This window comes from Scyliorhinus torazame, chromosome 7, assembly GCF_047496885.1.
Source record: "Scyliorhinus torazame isolate Kashiwa2021f chromosome 7, sScyTor2.1, whole genome shotgun sequence".
Lineage (NCBI taxonomy): Eukaryota > Metazoa > Chordata > Chondrichthyes > Carcharhiniformes > Scyliorhinidae > Scyliorhinus > Scyliorhinus torazame.
In genome coordinates this window covers 114,888,278-114,913,208 of record NC_092713.1, presented here as the reverse complement: position 1 = coordinate 114,913,208, position 24,931 = coordinate 114,888,278, and the positions used below count along the sequence as shown (strand labels likewise).

The 24,931-nt window shown below is 45.8% G+C and overlaps 1 protein-coding gene across 1 annotated transcript; it reads right to left on the bottom strand.

The window, feature by feature from the left end:
* Positions 1-16,208: 16,208 nt before the first annotated feature.
* On the bottom strand, positions 16,209-21,608 carry LOC140426480 (doublesex and mab-3 related transcription factor 3, truncated-like). Its single transcript, XM_072511299.1, has 2 exons — positions 21,000-21,608; positions 16,209-18,063 (listed from the first exon to the last, which is right to left on the bottom strand). The coding sequence occupies exons 1-2, from the start codon at positions 21,394-21,396 to the stop codon at positions 17,198-17,200; spliced, it is 1,263 nt and encodes a 420-aa protein (XP_072367400.1). The 5' UTR covers positions 21,397-21,608; the 3' UTR covers positions 16,209-17,197.
* Between the last annotated feature and the right edge of the window lie 3,323 nt (positions 21,609-24,931).

Below are 24,931 nucleotides of genomic sequence, written 5' to 3'. Positions count from 1 at the left end.
AAAAGGCTGTGGGCCCTGATAATATTTCAGCAATAGTACTGAAGAGTTGTGCTCCAGAACTTGCCGCACCCCTAACCAAGCTGTACCAGTACAGCTACAACACTGGTATCTGCCCGGCAATGTGAAAAATTGTACAGGTGTGTCTTGTACAAAAAGAACACATTCAACCTGGCCAATTACTACCGCCCTATCAGTCTACTCTCAATCATCAGTAATGTGATGGAAGGGGTCATCAAAAGTGCTATCAAGTAACACTTACTCAGCAATAACCTGCTCACTGACATTCAGTTTGGGTTCTGCCAGGGTCATTCATCTCCTGTCCTCATTACAGCCTTGGTTCGAACATGGACAAAAGAGCTGAGAGCCAGAGGAACGGTGAGAACGACTTCCGTTGATATTAAGGTTGCAGTTGACTTGAGTGTGGCATCAAGAAGCCCAAACAAAAATGGAGCCAATAGGAATTGGGGTGGAAACTCCCTGCTGGCTCGACCTAATATAAAGAAAGGGGGTTGTGGTAGTTGGAGGTCGGTCATCTCAGCTCCAAGACATCACTGCAGGGGCTCCTCAGGGTAGTGTCCTAGGCTCAACCACCTTCAACTGCTTCATCAATGACCTCCCTTCCATCATAAGGTCAGAAGTGGGGTTGTTCGCTGATAATTGCATAGTTTTCTGCACCATTTGAGGCTCCTCAGGTACTGAAGCAGTCCATGTACAAATGCAACAAGACCTGGTTAATAGCCAGGCATTTTCCACCATTCAAGTGCCAGGCAATGGCCATCTCTAACAAGAAAGAATCTAACCATCGTCCCTTGATATTCAATGGCATTAACATCAGTGAATGCCCCACTATCAACATCCTGGGGGTTACCATTGACCAGAAACTCAATTGGGTTAGCCGTATAAATACTGTGGCCACAAGAGCAGGTCAGAGGCTAGGAATCCTGCTTTGAGTAACTCACCTCCTAACTCCCTAAAGCCTGTCCACAACCTACAAGGCACAAGTTGTCATGTGAGTGTCCCTTTAAGAAAGGTTTGGTCTGACTTCCGGGTGCGGCGATGACCAGCTAAGTCGCACGTTTCGGCAGCTCCCGGTGGAACGGACTTTTGTGCTCTTAATAGGAGCCCCAACGGCAATTTAAACGGCCAAAAACACTGTGCGGTAAACCAGAAGGGAATCCCCCCGGACACGCATGGATAAGGGAGAGGATAGCGTCCGGATTGCGGAGGATCCTCTGGAGCAGCGGCAAGGAAGGCAAGCTCAAAGCAAGATGGCGTCGGAAGGTGGCCGTTTGTTATGGGGCCCGGACCAACAAGAGTTCCTGCGGCGCTGTGTGGAAGAGCTGAAAAAGGAGTTGAAGAAGGAGCTGTTGGCCCCGATATTACAGGCGATTGAAGGGCTAAAGGAGGAGCAGAAGACCCAAGAGCAGGAGCTTCGGGTCGTGAAGGCAAAGGCTGCTGAAAATGAAGACGAAATACAGGGCCTGGTGGTGAAGACAGAGACGCACGAGGCACAGCACAAAAGGTGTGTGGAAAGGCTGGAAGTACTGGAGAATAATTCGGGGAGGAAGAATTTAAGGGTTCTGGGTCTTCCCGAAGGCGCAGAAGGGGCGGACGTCGGGACATATGTGAGCACGATGCTTCACTCGCTAATGGGATCGGAGGCCCCGACGGGCCCTTTGGAGGTGGAGGGAGCTTATCGGGTTTTGGCGTGAAGACCGAGGGCTGGAGAAATACCTCGAGCTATAGTGGTGAGGTTTCTCCGCTATAATGACAGAGAGACGGTCCTCAGATGGGCGGAGAAAACTCGGAGCTGTAGGTGGGAGAACGCGGTGATCCGCGTATACCAGGATTGGAGTGCGGAGGTGGCGAGAAGGAGGGCAAGTTTTAATCGGGCTAAGGCGGTGCTTCACAAAAAGAAGATCCAGTTTGGAATGTTACAACCGGTGGGATTGTGGGTCACACACCAAGGGAAGCACCACTACTTTGAGACGGCAGAAGAGGCGTGGACATTCATTGTGGACGAGAAGCTGGAATAGTCTGGCGAGAGAAAGAACTTTTGGGACAAAGTGGTGGGGTGATTATGTGGGGCAAGGAAAAGGGGGGGGGGGGGATGATTTTTCAATTTGTTAATCTTGCGATCCTGTAACTTTTCTCTCTTCCCCATGTTGGGGGGGGGGGGCGAGTATGAGGAACTGTGGGCGCCGGTCATTAGGGGCGGGGCCGAATGGGAAATGCGGGCTTTGTTCCCGAGCTATGGTAGTTATGGTGGGAACAGGGACGCAGGAAGGAGGGGGCCTCGCACAGTGGGGGCCGAGGACAAGGGGGGGAAGCCGAGGTCAGCCAGAGTTCGCTGACTTCTGGGAGCAACATGGGGGGTGCAACTACGCTAGAAAGGGATCTAGCGGAGGGGGGGGTGGTTAACTGGGTTGCTGCTGCTAAGGAGAAGGGGGAGCTGTTGTGGGATGGGGTGGTCGAGGCGGGAGGACGCCGTCGGGGGGATACACGGGTATGTGGGAACCGGGTGAGGAGCTGGGTTAAAAAAGGGGATGGCTAGTCGACAAGGGGGGGGGGGGGGGCGGTAAAGAGCCCCCCAACCCGGCTGATCACGTGGAACGTGAGAGGGCTGAACGGGCCGATTAAAAGGGCACGGGTACTTGCACACCTAAAGAAATTAAAGGCAGATGTGGTTATGTTGCAGGAGACACATCTGAAACTGATAGACCAGGTCAGACTACGTAAAGGATGGGTGGGGCAGGTGTTTCATTCGGGTTTGGATGCGAAGAACAGGGGGGTGGCTATCTTAGTGGGGAAACGGGTACTGTTTGCGGCAAAGACCATAGTGGCGGATAGTGGGGGTAGATATGTGATGGTGAGTGGCAGATTGCAAGGGAGGCGGTGGTTCTGGTGAACGTATATGCCCCGAACTGGGATGATGCAAATTTTATGAGGCGTATGTTGGGACGTATCCCGGACCTGGAGGCGGGAAAGTTGGTAATGGGGGGAGACTTCAATACGGTGCTTGATCCAGGGCTGGACCGATCGAGGTCCAGGACCGGGAGGAGGCCGGCAGCGGCCAGGGTGCTCAAGGACTTCATGGAGCAGATGGGAGGGGTAGACCCCTGGAGATTTAGTAGGCCTAGGAGTAAGGAGTTCTCATTTTTCTCCCATGTCCACAAAGTATACTCACGGATAGACTTTTTTTGTCTTGGGAAGGGCACTGATTCCGAAGGTGACAGGGACAGAATATACGGCCATAGCTATTTCGGACCACGCTCCACATTGGGTAGACCAAGAGGTAGGAGAGGAAAAAGAACAGCACCCATTTTGGAGAATGGATATGGGCTTATTGGCGGATGAGGGGGTATGTTTAAGGGTGAGGGGGTGCATCGAAAGGTACTTGGAGCTTAATGACAATGGAGAGGTTCAGGTGGGAGTGGTCTGGGAGGCGTTGAAGGCGGTGGTTAGAGGGGAACTGATATCCATAAGGGCACATAAAGGGAAGCAAGAGGGTAAAGAAAGGGAGCGATTGCTGAAAGAACTTTTGAGGGTGGACAGGCAATATGCGGAGGCACCGGAGGAGGGACTGTACAGGGAAAGACAAAGGCTACATGTGGAATTTGACCTGCTGACCACGGGTAAGGCAGAGGCACAGTGGAGGAGGGCACAGGGTGTACAGTATGAGTATGGAGAGAAGGCGAGTCGGCTACTGGCCCACCAATTGAGGAAGAGAGGAGCAGCGAGGGAGATAGGTGGGGTGAGAGATGAGGAGGGAGAGATGGAACGGGGAGCGGAGAGAGTGAACGGGGTGTTCAAGGCATTTTATGAGAGGTCATATAAGGCTCAGCCCCCGGAAGGGAAGGAGGGAATGATGTGTTTCTTGGATCAGCTGGAATTCCCTAAGGTGGAGGAGCAGGAGAGGGCGGGACTGGGAGCACAGATTGAGATGGAGGAGGTGGTAAAAGGGATTGGGAGCATGCAGGCGGGGAAGGCCCCGGGACCGGACGGATTCCCGGTGGAATTTTATAGGAAGTTTATGGACTTACTGGCCCCGCTTTTGACGAGAATCTTTAATGAGGCTAGGGAAAGGGGGAAGCTGCCCCCAACTATGTCGGAGGCAACGATATCGCTCCTTTTGAAGAAGGGAAAAGACCCGCCGCAGTGTGGGTCCTACAGGCCCATTTCCCTTTTAAATGTAGATGCTAAGCTCCTGGCCAAGGTGATGGCGACGAGGATAGAGGACTGTGTCCTGGGGGTGGTCCACGAGGATCAAACTGGGTTTGTTAAGGGGAGACAGCTAAACACGAACATACGGAGGTTGCTAGGGGTAATGATGATGCCCCCACCAGAGGGGGAGGCGGAGATAGTGGTGGCGATGGACGCCGAGAAAGCATTCGACAGAGTGGAGTGGGATTATCTGTGGGAGGTGCTGAGGAGATTTGGTTTTGGAGAAGGGTATATCGGATGGATACAGCTGCTGTATAGGGCCCCCGTGGCGAGCATGGTCACGAACAGACAGAGGTCTGATTACTTCCGTCTTCATAGAGGGACGAGGCAGGGGTGTCCCCTGTCTCGGTTACTGTTTGCGTTGGCGATTGAGCCCCTGGCCATAGCACTGAGGGGCTCCAGGAAGTGGAGGGGAGTGCTCAGGGGAGGAGAAGAACACCGGATATCCTTGTATGCAGATGATTTATTGCTGTATGTTGCGGACCCAGTGGAGGGGATGCCTGAGATAATGCAGACACTCAGGGAGTTTGGGGAATTTTCGGGGTACAAATTGAATATGGGTAAGAGTGAGTTGTTTGTGGTGCATCCGGGGGAGCAGAGCAGGGGAATAGATGACTTAGCGCTGAGGAAGGTAACAAGAGATTTCCGGTACTTAGGGATTCAGATAGCCAGGAGTTGGGGAACCTTACACCGGCTTAATTTAACAAGATTGGTGGAACAGATGGAGGAGGATTTTAAGAGATGGGACATGGTGCCCCTGTCACTGGTGGGTAGGGTGCAGGCAGTCAAAATGGTAGTCCTCCAGAGATTCCTCTTTGTGTTTCAGTGCCTTCCGGTGATGGTCACGAAGGCTTTTTTCAAAACAATTGAGAAAAGTGTCTTGAGTTTTGTGTGGGCGGGGAAGACCCCGAGAGTGAGGAGGGGGTTCTTGCAGCGTAGCAGGGATAGGGGGGGGGGGTGCTGGCACTACCGAGCCTAAGTGAATACTACTGGGCCGCCAATATCTCAATGGTGTGTAAGTGGATGGGAGAAGGGGAGGGAGCGGCGTGGAAGAGATTGGAGATGGCGTCCTGCAAGGGAACCAGCCTACAAGCAATGATGACGGCGCCGTTGCCGTTCTCCCCGAAGAAATACACAAGTCCAGTGGTGGTGGCCACACTAAAAATTTGGGGGCAGTGGAGACGACATAGGGGAAGGACGGGAGCCTCGGTACGGTCCCCGATAAGAAATAATCATAGGTTTGTCCCGGGGAGAATGGATGGGGGAATTTGGAGCATGGCAAAGAGCTGGGGTTGTGCAACTGAGAGATCTGTTCGTAGACGGGATGTTTGCGAGTCTGGGAGCGCCGACGGAAAAATATGGGTTGCCCCAAGGGAATGCATTTCGGTACATGCAACTGAGGGCTTTTGCGAGGCAACAGGTGAGGGAATTCCCGCAGCTCCCGACGCAGGAGGTTCAGGATAGAGTGATCTCAGGGACATGGGTAGGGGATGGTAGGGTGTCGGATATATACAGGGAAATGAGGGACGAGGGGGAGATCATGGTGGATGAGCTGAAGGGGAAATGGGAAGAAGAGCTGGGGGAAGAGATTGAGGAGGGGCTGTGGGCTGATGCCCTACGTAGGGTAAACGCGTCGTACTCGTGCCCCAGGCTAAGCCTGATACAATTCAAGGTTTTACACAGGGCGCATATGACCGGAGCACGGCTCAGTAAATTTTTCGGGGTAGAGGATAGGTGTGGGAGATGCTCGAGAAGCCCAGCAAACCACACCCACATGTTCTGGTCATGTCCGGCACTAGAGGGGTTCTGGGTGGGGGTGGCAAAGGTGCTTTCGAAGGTGGTGGGGGTCTGGTCGAGCCAGGCTGGGGGTTGGCTATATTCGGGGTTGCAGAAGAGCCGGGAGTGCAGGAGACGAAAGAGGCTGATGTCTTGGCCTTTGCGTCCCTAGTAGCCCGGCGAAGGATATTGCTTATGTGGAAGGAAGCCAAACCCCCGGGCGTGGAGACCTGGATAAATGACATGGCAAGGTTTATAAAACTAGAACGGATAAAGTTCACACTAAGGGGTTCGGCTCAAGGGTTCACCAGGCGGTGGCAACCGTTCATTGACTACCTCGCAGAACGATAAAGGAAATGGGAAGGTAACAGCAGCAATCCAGGGGGGAGGGGGGGGGGAGGGGGGGGGAGGGCCCGGGCGGGTCCTCAGGGGTGTTTTTGTATAGATATTTGTATTAGGCTATGTATATTGGATTGTTTGATTTTATTTTTGGAGAGTTATTATTTTTGATATGACAGTTGCCATTTAGTTTATATATTATTTATTTATTTGTTAAAAACGGCCACTGTTATTTATACTGTTCTACTGCTGTAAAAAGGAAAACCTTTGTATTGTTTTGTTTGGCCAAAAAATTTGAATTTGAATAAAATATATTTTTTTTAAAAAAGAAAGGTTTGGTCTTACCACATGACTTGTAGCACGGCGTCAGTGATGTCATTTGTGGGTGGAGCTGGGTAGTGGCTATCAGGTGAGAGGGTTTTTTTAGGTTTTGGGGTTTCAGTTTCGGTTGATTACTTTGGACTGCAGAAGAACAGTAGTGTTTCCCTGTTTTCATTTTAAAGCTGATCCAGGGAACTGAAAGCACATTGGGTGTGGCAAACTGCCTTGGTAACTTTAAGAGATGCTTTAAGAGTTGCCTACCGGAAGGAGTTTTGAATCTGCTGGTTGGAACTGGATCAGAATCTTAGGGAAAGGACCTGTCCCATTCAAGTGAGATTACAGTGTGATGGACAACGCACTTGAAAGAGGTTTTGGTTTATTGGATTTTGTCTTGAATTGGAACAGTTACTAAGGGGGATTCATTAAAAGTTATATACATAGATTACTGTAGCTGATGTGTTTTCTTCATGTTTGTAATTGATACCAAATTCTTGTTTTATATATGTTAACTACATTTTTGTAATAAACTTTGTTTTGATAAAAGCGCCTAGGATGTCTGATGAACCACACCTGAAGTGAAGGCTCTTGAGCTCATCCTAGCCAAATGCAACATAAAAGTTGTAGGTCGGGTGAACTTCATGATATATTTTGGAGTTTCTAAGTCCTGACGCATAACAAAGTCAAGAATGTAATTGAATATTTCCCCATTGCCTGGATGAGTACAGCTCTAACAACACTCAAGTAGCTTGACACTATCCAAGACAAAGCAGTCTGCTTGATTGGCAGCCCTTCCACAAACATTCACTCCCTCTACCACCTGGAAAGTCAAGGGCAAACGATAAATGGGAACACCATCACCTGGAAGTTTCCCTTCAAGACACTCAACATCCTGACTAGGAACTATATCACCGTTCCCACACAGTCGCTGTGTCAAAATCCTGGAACTCCCTCCCCAACAGAACTGTGGGTGTACCTAGATCGCATGGACTGCAGCGGTTCAAGGTGGCAGCTCACCGCCACCTTCTCAAGGGCAACTAGGGATGGGCAACGGATATTGGCCCAGTCAGTGACGCCCATATTCTTTGAATGATTTTTTGACAAATGATGCAGAATACAGTCTGGCTAGGGTTGTTGGTCTTTTTATCTGCATTCAGGGCTGGTGTGCCTTCTGTGTGTTTCCAGCATTTCATGCTTTTACTTTGCTCCTCATGCATGTGCAGATTTCTTTAGTGTTTTTAATCCCCTTTTTTCCTATTTTCTTGTGTGAGCCTTTTCTCTCTTTTATCTATTTACTCTTATTAATTTTTCTTTGGAGCTAGTTAGCTCGGTTAGCTAGCATGTGGTTCACAATGACAGCACCTGCTCAGGATCATTTCCCATTCTGGCTGAGGTAGACTTGGGACCTGCCTTCTTCTGAGGGTGGAAGGAAATGGCAAACCACCGCTGATAGTTCCCAAGGAAATGGCTCAGGATGAAGTATCAGCAGACAACGAGGCGAGGACCTGCCTTCAGGCAGCACGTGTAATATGATAATTCCTCCAATGTGTTCTATTGCCTCATTCAGATAAGATTTTATGCCACCCAAAGGCCTCCTGCATTTCTATTGTTTGCAATGTTTGATGTTTCTTTCCCCATTTCCCCCAATCCTACTAATGCTTTCAATTTACAGCTCTGACAAACGGTTATATCCAAAACCTACCTTATCTCTTTGTCCTGCCATGTGTTGCCAGCAGTTCATATTTTATTTCAGATTCACAGTTGTTAACCTTATTATTTATTCTCGCTTGCTATAATGTCGCCCAGGGGGGTAAAAACATAGATTTAATGATAAAAGCAACTTACTGCGGATACTGGAATCTAAAACAAAAACAGAAAATACTGGACAATCTCAGCATATCACTTTGACAAAGGGTCACCCAGACACGAAACGTCAGCTCCCTTCTCCGTAGATTTTAATGATATGTAGATTCTATACTGTTTAAGAATTTTGTAATAACTGTGAGTTTGATGGTAAATTAGTGGGGCGAATGTTGAACTATGTTAACCGCACCAGGATTTCTTCTCCAAAATCCAGTCTGAATTGTAAAGTTTTCTTTGCAGCAAATCTTGACTTGGCAACGGCCAATAATCAGAAGGATGGAATACCCCATACAAACCATAGGAGGGAGCACCGCAGAGACGTGAAGAGCCAGAGGAGCCCTCAGTACAGTGGAAGTGAGTATGCACAAATTACTGACAAGAAGTGTGCTGACTTTGCTGCAGGAATGCATGCTGAGAACATTTGAAGTTACGACTAAAATAGTATACAGGATTAATAGTTATTATGCTAATAGCCAATATACATCATCAGTAATGGCAGATCATGTGTCACTAGAACTGAGAGAAATGGGTCTGGGAAGAGCCTTATGCTTATCTATCCCTGTACATAGTTGTATATAGTTAATAAATGTTTGATGGTTCCTGAAGGCCTTGTTTCCAGTAGTTTATGTTAAACACACTCTGGGACCATATGTGATTAATTTACTGAATAGCAAGGACCCCCCATGAAACCAACGGTGGTGAGAAAGTGAAAGCCATAGAATACAGGGTAGCCAGGGAATGACTGGGGCAAAGAATCCGAATGAAAAGTGCCAACACAGTCCCGAGATTGTTGGTTAAATGTAACAGATAACCATGAAAAAAGTCTTACATCGCCCAAATCCTTTGATCATAGCAAAGGCCTCAATCAAGCAGGACACCGGCAAAACTTGCATTGCAGATTCAAAAGACTGTCACAGAGTCATACAGTACATAAGAGGCCCCTCAGCCCATCGAGATTCCACTGACAGAAGTACACTAATTCTAAACTTTCCAGCATTTGGCCAGTAGCCCTGAATGTCATGACATTTTAAGTGCTCATCCATATATTTTTTAAAGGTTGTGAGGTTTCTCGCCTCTACTACCCTCCCAGGCAGTGCATTCCAGACTCTCATCAACCTCTGGGTGAAAAAGCTTTTCCTCAAATCCCCTCTAAACTTCCTGCCCCTCACCTTAAAATTATGCCCCCTCGTTATTGATCCTTCAACTAAGGGGAACAGCTGTTTCCTATCCACCCTGTCCATATCCCTCATAATCTTATTTCCCCTCAGCCTTCTCTGCCTAAAGAAAACAAAGTAAGCCAATCCAGCCTCTCTTCATTGCTAAAATGCTCTATCCCAGACAACATCCTGGTGAATTTCCTCCGCACCCTCGCCAGTGCGATCACAACCGTCCTATAGTGAGGTGACTAAAACTGCACACAGTACTCCAGCTGTAGCCTAACTAAAGTTCTGTACAGCTCCAACATAACCTACCTCATCTTATAATCTATGCCACGACTAATAAAGGCAAGTGTTCCGTATTCCTTCTTAACTACCCCATTAGCCTGTCCTGCCGCCTTCAGGGATCTGTGGACCAGCACCCCAATATCCCTCTGTTCCTCTGAGCTTCCTAGTGTCCTGCCATTCATTGAGTACTCCCTTGTCTTGTTACTCCTTCCAAAGTGCATCACTTCGCACTTTTCATGGTTAAATTCCATTTGTTACCGATCTGCCCATCTGACCAACCTTCTATATCGTCCTGCAACATAAGACTGTTTTGGGGTTAGCACAAAAGCCTGATAAAGAACAAGTCAGCACACTCCTCTACTACACTGGCAGCAGCACAGACAACATTTTATTAAGACAGGGTGTCGTAGAATTTACAGTGCAGAAGGAGGCCATTCGGACCATCGAGTCTGCACCAGCCCATGGAAAGAGCACCCTACTCAAGCCCACACACCCACCCTATCCCCATAACCCAGTAACCCCACCCAATCCTTTCGGAGACGAAGGGCAATTTAGAATGGCCAATCCACCTAACCTGTACATCTTTGGACTGTGGGAGGAAACCGGAGCACCCGGAGGAAACCCACACAGGCACGGGGAGAACGTGCAGACTCCGCACAGACAGTGACCCAAGCCGGGAATGAACCTTCGACCCTGGAGCTGTGAAGCAACTGTGCTAACCACTGTGCTACCCCTGGTGTTACTGAGGGCACAACAACCAACCTTTGGAAAGATTAATATGGCCTTTGATTCACACTTCAGTCTACGGAGGAACATTATTATAGGCTGAGCGAGGTTTAACAGGCACATTCAGGAATCCGGACAAAGAATTGACTTTTCATTAATGACCAATGTAATTTAGCTGATAGTTGCAAGTGTGGGGCTCTGACTCATCTGAGTCTACAATGTGGCGGGCAGGCCTCTCTACAATGAAGCCTTATCAGATTTTCTGCAGTCCAGGGAAGATCTAACATTGTCCAAAGTCATCCAATTAGTGAGACAGGCTGAGCTATAGTAGTAGAACTGAGTTTTAATCCAGGATGCTAGAGAATCTTTTTGGAGTCACACCACTGACTCAGTCCAGTTTGTGAGCAAAAGATGCACCAGTGTAAAAAGCAGTCCCAGAGTGAGAAATGGTCATTACCATTATCCGGTGTTCCCATTGTGACGCAATTAAACCTCATCAGCATGAACATTGCCCTGCCATTAATGCAGATTGTCAGTCCTGCAGGAGACAGGGCTCGTTCACAGTGGTCTTCTGCAATAGAAAGGCTCCGACTCCAAATTTTAAAGGGAGCTCAATTAGATCAAGCAGCACCCAGGAAATAGAAGATATGAAGGAACACAGCGTGCTCTTGGGTGAAATTGCAAAGTCCAAGGAGATTTTTTGGAGACCGGATATCATAGTCAACGGTCACAAAACTAATTTTAAATTAGACACAGAAGTGGGAATGCCAGTTTTTTTTTATACAAGTACAGTGGCTGAAGCCTGAGTTTCTGCAGCCATCTATCATTTGTTCAGGAGGCATTCCACCGAAGATCCAAGGGCTGCCACACTTCATTTTAATGGAAAAGAAGTTTCAGAAATTCTTTATGATATCCAAAATCATGAGTGCTCATTACTAAGCCAGAGATCATCAGGTTTACAATTTATTTACAAGGTGGAAGAACTGAACAACCAGGACAAACCAGATAAGTTCAAGACACAATTTATGAAACTATTCACAGACCTGGGAAAGCTTCATACAGCTCACCACACTACTTCGAAGCCAAATGTCAAGCCAGTGGGTTTGTTTACCCCGAGAAAGGCCCCACATCCACTCTTGATAAAGATGAGAAAAGAGATTAGGTCCATGATATATCAGGAGGTGATATTGTTGGTAACTCAACCCATGTCTTGTTGCTCAGGCATGGTGTCTGCGCCCAAGCCCACAGCACACTATGCATTTGGGTGGGCCTCAAACAGTTTAATAAGGCAGCAGAAAGGGTGGTCCACCTTTTGGGATCTGTCGACAAAAGCTCGGTGAAAAGAACTCAATCTTCATTAAACCGGATACAAACAGCGGCTTCTGGTAGTTCTCATTAGATAAGGAGCCCAGACTGCAAACAACATTCATCACACCCTTTGGCCAGTACCCTTTCAGTCACCTGCCATTTGGAATTGCCTCAGCATCCAAAGTCTTTCAATATATAATGACTGACATTTTGGGAGGGCTGGATGCGGTCATCTGCCACATGAATGATATCCTCAGTCATGGATCCACCACTTTGGAGCATGATACCAGTGTGCAAATAATATTACAACACTTAAAGCTGTGGGCCTTACACTTAATCGAAGCAAGTTCTCTAAACCCACGATCAACTTCTTAGGCCATATTGTTCACACATCTGGCATCCGAGCAGATCCCCAGGAAACTGCAGTCATCATGGATTTCCCACTGCCTCTTAATGTTACAAAGCTTCAATGTTTTATGGATATGGTTAATCAGGTGGTTAAGCTCCTGCCAATCTTGCACACATCAGTGAACTGCTACAACAGTTACAGTTATATAGAACGTTAGTTCGGCCACATTTGGAATACTGTATCCAATCCTGGTCACCGCACTACCAGAAGGACGTGGAGGCTTTGGAGAGAGTACAGAAAAGGTTTACCAGGATATTTCCTGATATGGAGAGTATTAGCTATGAGGAGAGATTGAATAAACTTGGATTGTTCTCCCTAGAGAGACGGAGGCTGGGGGGCGACCTGATAGAAGTTTATAAAATTATTAGGGGTATAGATAGGGTGAACAGTTGGAGGCTTTTTCCCAGGGCGGAATTGAAAATTACAAAGGAGCACAAGTTCAAGGTGAAGGGGGAAAGGTTCAGTGGAGATGTGCGGGGGGAAGGTTTTTTGCACAAGAGGGTGGTGGTGTCCTGGAATGCACTGCCAAGAGAGGTGGTTGAGGCAGATACGTTAGCGACCTTTAACTTATCTGGATAGGCACATGGACAGGCGGGGTATAGAAGGATACAGGTGGTTGGTCTAGATAGGACACGTGATTGGCGCAGGATTGGAGGGCAGAAGGGACAATTCCTGTGCTGTATTGTTCTTTGACAACTCCTGAAGCAGGACCTAGCCTGGTTTTGGATGAACACAAACAGGGAGTTTTTGACACAATCAAAGACATTCTGATGTTCATGGAAACACAGGTCCATTACGACCCAGACCTACCCACCAGAGTCACGACTGACGCATCATCCATTAGCCTAGGAGTTGTATGGTTCCAGATTCAGTGAGACAATTCTCATAGACTGGAATATAATGCCTCCAGAGTACTGACAGATACATAGTGGAGGTATGCTGTCATTGAAAAGGAGGCCCTGGTAGTCACATGGGCTTGCAAAAGGTTTTCTGATTATATCCTAGAACTCAGGTTTACTATGGATCAAAAGCCATTACTCACCTGCATAACACCAAACAAAAAGTAAAGATGCCACCCTGAATTCAAAGGTTTCAAATATGGCTCATGGGGTTTGATGCCATGACAGAATATACCGAAAATAAACACCATGCTACAGCTGATACTTTGTGCCGGGTTTCTGTGGGGAAGCCTGCAGAGGACAATATGCACTTTGTTGAGGACGTGGAGAGCTACATCTACTTGTCCATTACGTTTCTCCTGGAGACCACCCAGAAACTGGAAAAAAATTCAGTTATCCCAAAGCTTATGCTTAGTGCGCACAGATAAGAGCACTTGGTTACTGGATGGCCTCCGTATGTTTGTAGCAATTGTGTTGCAGAAGTACTTTGAACAGCATTGTCACTTTAGTCTTGAGGGCGACCTGTTAGTCTATAATGTCATTCCCAGGATCCTCAGACTAGACATTCTCCAACTAGGCAGAAGATGTGTAAATATTTAATGACTAGGATGAATATCTCGGCAGTTTGAGGGGGTAGGTGGTGAGAAAGATCTAATACAAAGGGTTAATACCTATTATGCTAATAGCTAATATACATCATCACGTGTCATTGTAATTCTGAAAGAAAGTTTATCTATCCCTGTACACAGTTGTTTTTTTTTTTTAAATTCCAATTAAGCAGCAATTTAACGTGGCCGGAATCAAATCCGAGTCCTTGGCGCCATGAGGCAGCAGTGCTAACCACTGTGACACCGTGCCACCCCATAGTTGTATTAGTTAATAAATGTTTGCTCCTGAAGGCCTTGTTTCCAGTAGTCTATGTTCAACACACCCTGTGATTGTTTTCAATGATACTTCAAAAAATATATGTAAATTAGGGTCCTACACATTCTATGCAGTTCATTCACCACATGGCTGTAGCAGGCAGCAATGCCCATTCACCATCAAACATTCAGTGTCTACAGGTTAATTGCTAGTTTTTCAGTTTAGCTGCTGTATTACTTCTCAGGATTATTTGAAGCGCTGCATCACTCTGGGAAATGCTCTGCTTACATAAATGTTCCTGGACTCGCACTGCCATTATTACCTCACAAACTATCTGTTTGCAGACATGGCCTCATACAAGTCACTTCAGACTAGAGGATGAGGGAGAACAGGAGAAAAGGTGCCACAGAGCAGGATTAACTACCTTAAGCTTGAAGGCTGTTGCTCCTCTACACAGCATCAGCAGCTAGTGTCTGGAAACAAGGAGTTGGATTGTCCGATTTTGAGGCCATGCCCGGAGCATGTGTCTAGTCTTGCGATTAAAAAGCCGGCGGCGCCCCCGCACCGATGCTCCCTGGCATTCCTGACAGAAACGGAGAGAATTGCCGGGTCTGTGGCCGCGCATGAGCACGGCGACGACCTGCAGCGGTCACACCGTACAACATGGCGCCGGCCGCATGCAGTCCCAGCCTGCCAGATAGTGCCCTCCTATGAACCTCCTTGCCACCCCCGGACCACCCCTCACCAGTCCCTCCAGCCCCCGCCGAAGCCACCCAGCCAGCGGAACGGCTCCACCCCCCTGACTGTGGAGGCGCCGGACACAGTCTGCTGCCGCCACGCAAGGTTAACGAAACCTCAGACCACTAGTGATCCACGCCATCGGGAAGTCGGCCCATTGGGGGCGGTGCATCAGGGAGGGCCTTCGAGTGACATCCTGAGGCCGTCCCAACGGCGTGCGGCATAGTCACCGATGATGCTGTTTTGGAGGGGCGGAGCATCTGAAAACAGGCGTCGCCCTGATTTCGCCGTCAAAATGGATTCTCCGCCCAATCACCGAATGCAATTTCAGCATCAGCAATCGGAGAATCAAGCCCGAGGTCTATCCTCTGAAGACCTGATGGGTGACTTCTGTAAGGAATTCAAATAGTGAACCAAAGGAGACATCCAACAGGATAAAACCATTGTTTGCTCAAGGTGCACTTCAGGTGCCTCAAGAGACTTGAAGGCATCCTTCAGTAAATCCCATCAAGGGTCTCCAGAATGGCCTTGGTCTGTTGTGCCTTTCCCAACATCATGCTGCACAGCAGAGTTGCAGGAAGAGAAAAGTGCAGAATGATTGGCATCTCTGAGGAGGAGGAGCTTGTGGCCACGGTGCCTGCAATCAGAAAACTGGCTGCTGGAGAGGTCCACAACAATCTCATCGAGGTGTGCTTTACTTAATCTGTGAGGGCATCTGACAGTGCTTTCAGAAACTCTGTGCCCCACTCTACCCTGAACACAATTTACTCAAACAGTCAACAATACAACCGTCACATTCTTATCCTTTCCTCCTCATAAAAGCTGGCCGTTCTATTGACCTGAAAGTTACTCTCTAGGGAGAATTAGGAGATGAAAAGTTCAATCATTGAAATCAGTTTCTGTCATTGAAATGAATAGCAGTGAAATGCCATTAACATTGCTATACTTACCCAAGTCAATGCCCTTGTGCAATTATTGTGCCTCAACCACTTCCTCTTACTCCTATTTAGTGTAACCCTTGTGGTGTCAGACGAGCTGTCAGCAGGCTGTGCATCACCTGCTCTGACAGATGAGATGCCTGTTGTACATCTCCTGGATTTTCAAGTCCATGAGGTCCTACCAAAGAATGCATACTGCATATGTACAGGAGCTGACTTGGTCATCTGCCCCGAACTTCTTTCAGTTCTCCTGTAGTTGGGGCTCTCATATCTAAACATAGCCAGTTTGGAAACAATTTCTAACAAGTTGATTTTGGAGACAAAACATTAAAGTTGATGGCAACACAGAACAGTGACCAGATCGAACTTTTAATGTCTTTTTTTGACTGTCTTTTACAGTGAAGTGCCTGGTGAGAAAATCTGTTGGCAGCCCAAAGGAAATGGCCCACTAAAATAAGTTGCCTAGTCACTGCCAATGCAATGAAGGTTGAATGCTCAACACAATATACAATGTGACTAAAATGTACAACGTATATTTTAATGACTTGAAAATATATAAATTATATCATTGCTCTTACTAGAGTTTGTTGCCAAAAGATAATTTAAGAAGTTATATTAATTTTGAAATATAACTTGAGAAGAAACTACCCAAAATAATTTTAGGACAAAGAAAGGGTTGATGGAAGCAATGTGGAACATTGAGCAACAACATATAATAAGGGTGCAAGAACAATACAAGAAGTTTACCACATGCCAAATATGCACAAGATGAGGAGTTGAATGGAGCAACTTGAAAATAGGCAGAAACTCGGACACAAAAGTAAAATCTCTAGCAGCTCAGTAAGTCCTGTGCTATAACTGTACTTGTGATCAATAATTCTCCAAAAAATAATTTGAATATCACTCAGCATCAGTGGCACTTATACAATAACCTTGCATTTAAATTCTCATATATTTTAATGTTATGTTTCAAACCCAATAAATGAATGGAATTTATGTTCCCTATATCAAACTGGTCATTAATTTTAAAAGGTGGAATTTATTTCCATTTTACTTGATTGAATCTGAAACAAATGATAGTGTAATTGTCTTACGGTCATTAAGTTCTGAGCTAACAATCTAGTTCTGTTTATAATGAGATAAAATTCTAAATAAAATGAGCACTTGTCACATTTACTATCACAAGGAAAAGCGATTACAGGTATTCAGGATTATATCAATCATACAAAGTCCATTTCAGGATTTCCTTTGTGAGCATATGTTCTTCCGGATACTCTTTTGAACCAATCCAAATATTCATTCTGCAAGTTTAATAGAGCAGGCCAGAGAATCTGTTTGAAATCCATGCAGCTAATTTTTACCTTCTTGCCTTTCTTCCAGAGCTTTCAAGGATTTTTCTGCCAGATTCCCATCACAGACAGATGATTTTTGGGAAGTCTCATTTGGGGAAGGTAGGATCATTGTGGTGCTGCCCAAGAGGGCACTAGTAGAATGAGCCAGGGAAGTAAACTGCTGCCTCAGGCTAGGGTGCTGGAAGGTCATGGTGCTCCACAGGGCAAACTCACTGGAAACAAAGGGATGGGATCCAGACAAAGTTGGTCTGAAAAGGGTTGGCACTGGGTAATGACTGGGTTGTGTAATCGTCTGATTGACATTGGGCAAGCTTGCCACAACACTATGGCTGTTTGGGGATACCTGGAAGGGATCAGATGGGGATCTAAAGGCAGAACTCAGAGACCAAGCTGTTGAGGATAAAGGATAGTGACCAGAGTTGTAGTCAGCTATGTCCTTAGAGGTATGTGCTTTGCTGGAATTCTTTGAACCTTCAGATCGCCTGCTGGTACTGGTCAGTAAGGTTTCAATAGCTGAAACCAAATCATTGTTGCAACCCTTCAGCACCAACTCCAGAACAGACTGTTTCTGATTCGGAAATACCTTGGCCAGAACCTCTATGGGGGGTGTTTTAGACTTTCCTGAAGGAGCCACATCGTCGGACTTCAAGAACTTCCTGATGTCATTGAAATTATCTCTGGTGACACCTTTAATCTGTTCTTTGTTTTCTTTCCTCCGCTCTATATCATTCCTCGACTCTTGGATGGGTGATAGTAAGTCGCTATTTTGAGTATCTGTGGATGACACGGCCCCTTCTTCCTCACTTTCGGTAATCTTCATTTGGTTCTTCTCATCAGCCTTTCTCCCGACATCTTGAAATTCATCTGATAATAAATAGGTTTAATATTTTAATGAGAACTTTGCAGTGCATTATTGTGCATAGTGATATACAGGAATATATTTCTCACAATACTTTTGGGGGGGAATTACTTTTCTCCAAGTGTAGACCTCGATTAACTTTTAATTGGAGAACTGGACCCTGAAACACTCATGTTCACACCTCCCCACATGAAATGGAGGAGGCAGATAGGTAGGTCCAGTGATTTAGTGCCTTCTAACCATGCAAAATGTGTTGCACGCATTCATACTGGTTAATGAAACAAAATTACTTTAAAATACTTACGAAGCCATCTGAACTTTCCAATCTACATAAACTCCCTAATATATCCGGAATAGTATTCACGCGTTTCTTTTCTTGTAGTACACACTATAATTTCCAAGCTAACTGAACTGTACAACACACAATGAGGTTATTCAGACCTCGACCACCTGTACCAGCTCTGATACCCAGCATTACTTTGCTGTATAAAACCTAGGATTCCAGAGACATTTTCACTGCCTGATCGGATTGTCATTCCACTTTTCTGCATCTATATTATTTTCAAAGTTTTATCACTCAGTGCGTTTGTACAATTCCATTCCAATTTCTCCGCATTCAATTGCATCCCATATCTACCCGCTAAATCCAACAAAACAGTCTACCTTTAAGAAATTAAAGATTGCGGGAGGCAGGTCCGCCACGAGTATTTTTGCAGTTGGAATGCAAAGTTAGATTTAAAGTATAGATAGCGTCTCATATTTGAAATAAGGAGGATGAAGTTTATTTAAGGAAAGTCTACGGTCCTAATAAGAGGCTTTCGAAACGTCTGTTACAGGTACAAGGACATTAACATGGGTCTCACTTTGAGTTTCAACTTGAAACAGAACCTAGCTCTGAATCCCACTGAATTACCGAGGAAGCTCAGAATTTAACAAAATATCACCGGTAATTTATGTGAAGTTTCAGGATCTAATAATTCGATATTTACAGGAAGGAGTCACGACCTTGTTTTTGCTCTGGTAACTTGGCCGTCCCAATTAGGATTAGTTTACACTTGTTTTCAAAGTTTAATATTTTACGAATTATGAAATGCACATAATTAGTTACATTCAAATGTAAATTATATTGACCGGAGCAGTGAGTGAAAGAATAAATAGATAAATCAATCACTGATTTCCTAAAACAAGTTACAACTTGATGGGTATTATAAAGGACACCGTTTCCCTTAGTTAATTATAACTTATTCTGAGTCAACCTTTAATGCAACATCTTCTTAGCCAAAACGCTTAATTATTAAGTCAGAAAATAAAAACCGCCAGTCAGCTCCCAAACATAGCACAGTAATGTTCTGAATGTGGGGTTTAAAACATTTTAACTAAATTAAGCAGTCGCCGTTAGGGAATCGCAACAGGATGCTAACCGGGATCAATTTCTCTCCTATATTTTTATTCTGTAAATGGCAGGTTGTGATAAAGTGTCACTGGAGTAGTCATGTACGGTTTAATTGGAATAACAGAAGTCCATAAAGGTGCTGGGTTTTTTTTCTTTTAAGAAATAGCTGGAAATGATCCCAGCAGCAGGTCCCTCTTTGTTTCACTTGTAACCAGGCAATTTGATCCCTTAATCCCTGTGCTCTATGTAGTGATTAATCACGTCCCTGGGGCTGAAACGGTAAACGCGGGTCATCCAAACAGATCAATCCCCCTTTTCACCCCCGCACAATTATCATAATCACACTCTTATGGCTTTGAACTCGCCGCCTCTTTGATTTGTTATGTTAAGAATTAACATGGAAAAACAAGCAGGAAGCCAATTTGCAGCAGGAATAATCAGACGCTGGGTGTTAGAGAAGGGGATAACAAACGTGGCTTGCTTTGCCAGCGATTGTCCAGTTAAAATAGCATCCAGATTGTTGCAGGGGCTGCATATTGGGCCGCTCATTAAACTAAAATGCATGTTCCTGCCGCGCTTTATTGGACACAGGTAATTCATGCTCACGTAGCCATGAAATCGTTTTCAAGTTGTTTTGTGATAACTAACCTTCGTACATTGAACAAAGTTAGCCTCCTGTCAAATCACCTTACACTTGGCGAACGTGAAGAGACAGAACGAGTTGCTGCTAAACTCTGAATATTATTGATCATCTATAAAGTTGGGCATTTGGCGGCAACACAATATTAGGATATTTGATAAATAAGCCACCATGTCTGCGTGCAGCATTACAGCGGTTTAGTTTAAATGATGTTAATCTGCCAAGTTTGCGCCAATTGGGCGGGTGAAAAGTGGAAAGGAAAGCCCGCCTGGTTTTCCGATCCGATGAACCCGGGCAGATTTTGGCAGCATCTCCCTTCCAACGCCTCTGCGGAGTAACAACATGATCCCATTCTGTAGTCTCCCACGTTAGTAACTGGAATCCGTCCAAGTGGCGGGATACGAGAATGCAGCAACCTGCCAATTGCTGGAATAGATGCAACAAGCAGGGGACATGGAATATAATAAGCGTCCTTTCTCGGAACAGATACAAGAAGAATATAAATGCCAGTTGTATTAAGTACTTCCTTTTTTGACAAGCTTGCCTCCCTGACAATAATTGCATTTACAAATACTTCTCATTGGTTGTGAGACCTTTGGAACATGCGGAGACCCGCGCGGTGTCAGTGTTCAGCGGGCTGTGTTTTCAAGAGGGAGATGTTAGTTGAAAATACTTCAGTGGAATAATGTTTTAGTTACTTTGCCAACGAAAGCAAGAAGAAAATATCAGCTATTTAAATTCCGAACGAGAAGCACAAATATTGTGAAGTGTTTAATATTGGGCCACTGCCCTGCTTTAGTAATTTATATGTAAAAATGTTACTGGTAAATATTCCTGATCTGGTTTCCCCTTTGTTCAAATACGCAGAGCTGTGAAGCCCCTTGAACATTTCTAACCTGTGTACTTACCCGCTTGCTGACAAAGTGGAGAGTCTGCAGGTGTGGCCGCCTCTGCTCTGCTGCTGCCTGCACTTGCTGGGCAGACTCTATCCGAGAGCGCCGAGTGCTCGGCTCTCTCCGGGCCTGAATATATGGCTCTGTAATCCTCGGGAAGAACCAGATTGCACGGATTCTCGTTGCTCTGTTGCCTCCTGAGAGCCACCTGCGCGGCCATGACCCGCTGTCTTTCCAGTATAAGGATGCACTTGTCGCAAGTACAGTCTTTGAAGCGACAGTAGCGCTTGTGCCCTTTGAGCCAGGACAAGACCCCGTGGTTCCGGCAGCGAGCGCACTTGGGGGTTCTCTGAGATGCTCCCCGGGCAGACGCGGTGGGTACGTAGAGGTACGGAGCACCATAGCTATTCATGGTAACCACTTTAACGTTGGCACTTTTGTGCTTTTGCAGCACAAGACTCGATACTTCCCCAGCTCCTTGTTTGGAAGATGAAAATGAGATGGAAACAATTGGTAAAACACGAGAGCAAACGCAAACCTGGGAGCCAGTGTGCGGTTCATGTATATCCCAGCTGCACTGCCTCGGTGTTTAGAAGCAGTTATTTCAAGTCACTCAAGTGAAACGATTTGTATGAAAGGATCGAAAATCACCCCCCCCCCCCCCCCCAACCTCTCCTTCATTCTTTTGGAGAAGAGTTGAAAGCAACTCCACAATCAAACAATTCTCAATGAGTTGGAGTGGTTGGAGGAGGAGATATAGGTGCAGAGAAAGGGCGGGGCTCACTCCATTCAAAAGGGATTAAAGGCAAAAGGAGAAAGCTGGAAGCTCGGTAATAGAGCTAATGGATCACTTCATACAGAGATCCCCTTTCACAATGAGACCCTTTCCCAATTTCACTAGGAGGGATGTGCCCCATTTTAAAAGCGCGATAAATTTTCAAATACATTATATTCATTATCTATTTTCAACTTTCATATATCCATAAAACTAATAACTGGCATTAAGGATATGAGGAATCGATGTTTGCCCAACAGTAAATTCAATCTACTATGCGCGAAGTAATTTAACTTTTATATTGCAAATCTGGGTTTAAAACTTTATAGGCAGCATGTTCAGGTGGAGCTGAGGACTAACATCGCATTGGCTGCATGCAGTGTCCAGGGTTTTATCCACGATACCGTACACCAATACTGTCTGGGCAGTCGATGCGCTGGACGCCGCATTGTAATCACCACCTTCTGCAACATTTGTTAAGACGTAGGAAACAACGCTGATTCGAAATGGCAGAATTTAAGCCGCATGATTTCACATTCATGGAGAGAGCACACCTGAAACCCGTGAGAAAGTGTTCCTCTGGGAACCGAGCCATCGCCTGTGATTTCAGTCAATCTAAACAAAATGAAATTTCATTCTATCTGGGCCATATGGATGAGGTTTGAAAGTATTACTGATAAAAGTGAATTAAGCACTGGTTACAGGGGGAAGCGGGAGGAAGAGTTTGTCTCACAGACGATCCCTTCTCTCCTCTGCAAGCGTCGAATCTTCCGGGCAACTTTCATTGTCCACTTACTTCAGTCTTTGCTGCCCTGGTTTCTACCAAGCTCTGACATCGTCCTCCTTTATCCTTTACCTCCTCACTGTCCAAATCAAGGTTCCCTCCACTGCTTATGAAATGAAATGAAAATCGCTTATTGTCACAAGTAGGCTTTAATGAAGTTACTGTGAAAAGCCCCTAGTCGCCACATTCCGGCGCCTGTTCACCGTTTCTTCCTGCGTCTGCATTTGTTCTCGACCTGCTGCACTTGTGACTTTTTCACCTCAGAATGGGAAAACTGTGGCGTTCCTCGCTCCACTCCTCCGGCAATCTTCCGGTTTTTTAAAGACCGGGCTGAGTGAACCTAGTAAATTATTCTCTTCAACCCTTGGTTGTGCCTCACGCGCGGAACTTGGGGTTTTCCACTTTGGTTTCATAATTTAAATAAACGTATTAATTTTAATAAATTGAAGCAAAATAATAGGTCAATTTGGAACCCAGTAGCTCCATGGTCCATACTGGAGATGTTGCCAATAACAACCGATTGTCAATAACAATCGTTTGTCAATAACAATCGTTTGTCAATAACAATCGTCACTCACCGTCTGTCACAGCGGTCACAGACTGGGCTTGAGCATTGCGATAAAAATGATCAATTGTTTTAAAAATCATAACTGTCCACACCACCGATACTAGTCGATACAGGAAATATTTCATTTGATGGATGTTCTTTCTCTTCTGATTTCTCAAGGGCAACTAGGGATGGACAATAAGTGGCCGTAAATGAATTAAAATTTGGTGTTTATTGGTTGAGTCCCTCTGTAACGAGTGTCGTTTTGTTCTAGTATCTTTCTGTGGACTCTGGGACAACCCAGGTTCTCCTGAAAGGTTTCCACAACGGGTCACAATCAGAATTTGGACATTGAACTCTGGGTGAAACAGTCAGTAATAAGGGCGAATTTTCTGTTCAGATTATTTAATATTTCATATGGCCCCGGGGAATCTGACTTCAAATATAAAATACAGTCTGCATTATATCAGCTGGTTGCTCGGTAATCGGGGTCAGAGTGATGTATTTAGTCCAGGGAGTATTATATTTGATACCCGAGAGCTCTTGACGTTTATCTTCTGGACAGGTTAAAGAGCCCTTGCAGAATACTGGAGATCTGAAACAAAAATACTCAACATGACCGGTAGCATTTGTGGCGAGAGCGAAACCGCTTCGTCAGAGCTGGAAATTTTCCCAATTCTTGTGAAAGATCATCGAGTTGAAATGTTAACTCTCTTTCCCTCTCCACAGGTGCTGCCAGACTTGCTGAGAATCTCCAGCATTTGCTGTTTATCGATCGGATTTCCAGAATCCGCAGTATTCTGCAAACGTGCCCAGAAAGCCGGTTAAACCGCTCCCTTTGCATGGTGAAGTAGAGATTGTAAATGCTTTGCCCTAACTTTCCCATGCCAACCGAGTGGCGAGTTCCATGGACCATTGGCCCTCAGCTCATTTGAATCATTCTTCCACAGCCGTGTATTAATCCCCAGCCCCGGGTATTACAGAGAAAACTCAGGGGCAGCAGGCACGAAGGGAATCAACTTGACAACTGCCCTGGATAGATCAGAGAGACCCGGGAGTGGACACAGCCCTCTACAATCTAGTCCAAGATGTGAAGGACAGGATAGGCAACTAGCTGAGAAAAGTAACCGTTTATTTGTGTTAAGAGAAGTCCAAGATCCCCATCCACGAAAATGTTTGAAGAGACAGCGGTGTGAAAATGCCTCCACAATTCAGCAGTAGTTCTCTTTAAAGCGCTGTTGTTTCACAAAGCCTTTCTTAGCGTCAGGTTTTTATCCCTTTTCACTCACCTGAAAAAAAAAAATCCAGTTTTGTGGCTTTGACATGCATTTTAAACACCGCAGTAATTTAAGTTCCTTTCTTGACACAATGCCGCCTATTATGTTAAGGAGCCAACTTTAAAACCAGTTCCACAATCTAGCTTAACATTGTACAGACCGCCGACCGCCACCCTACTTAGACGGCCCAGGTATTTGCTATTCAAGGTTAGTACAAACTCAGTTAGTGAGAATTCACTGATGGATAATGTGCACAGGGTATATGCCACCAGCGATTTACCAGGTTGCATCAGCCATACCAATAGTTTATTTATATTTCAATTGGAAGTATTTGTTTCATCTCTGCAGAAGTAAATCTCTAATCACTAGTTTGACATACAAAGTAAAACTTTGCTCACATCAGCAGCACGGTAGCCTTGTGGATAGCACAATTGCTTCACAGCTCCAGGGTCCCAGCTTGGGTCACTCGATTCCGGCTTGTGTCACTGTCTGTGCGGAGTCTGCACATCCTCCCCATGTGTGCGTGGGTTTCCTCCAGGTGCTCCGGTTTCCTCCCACAGTCCA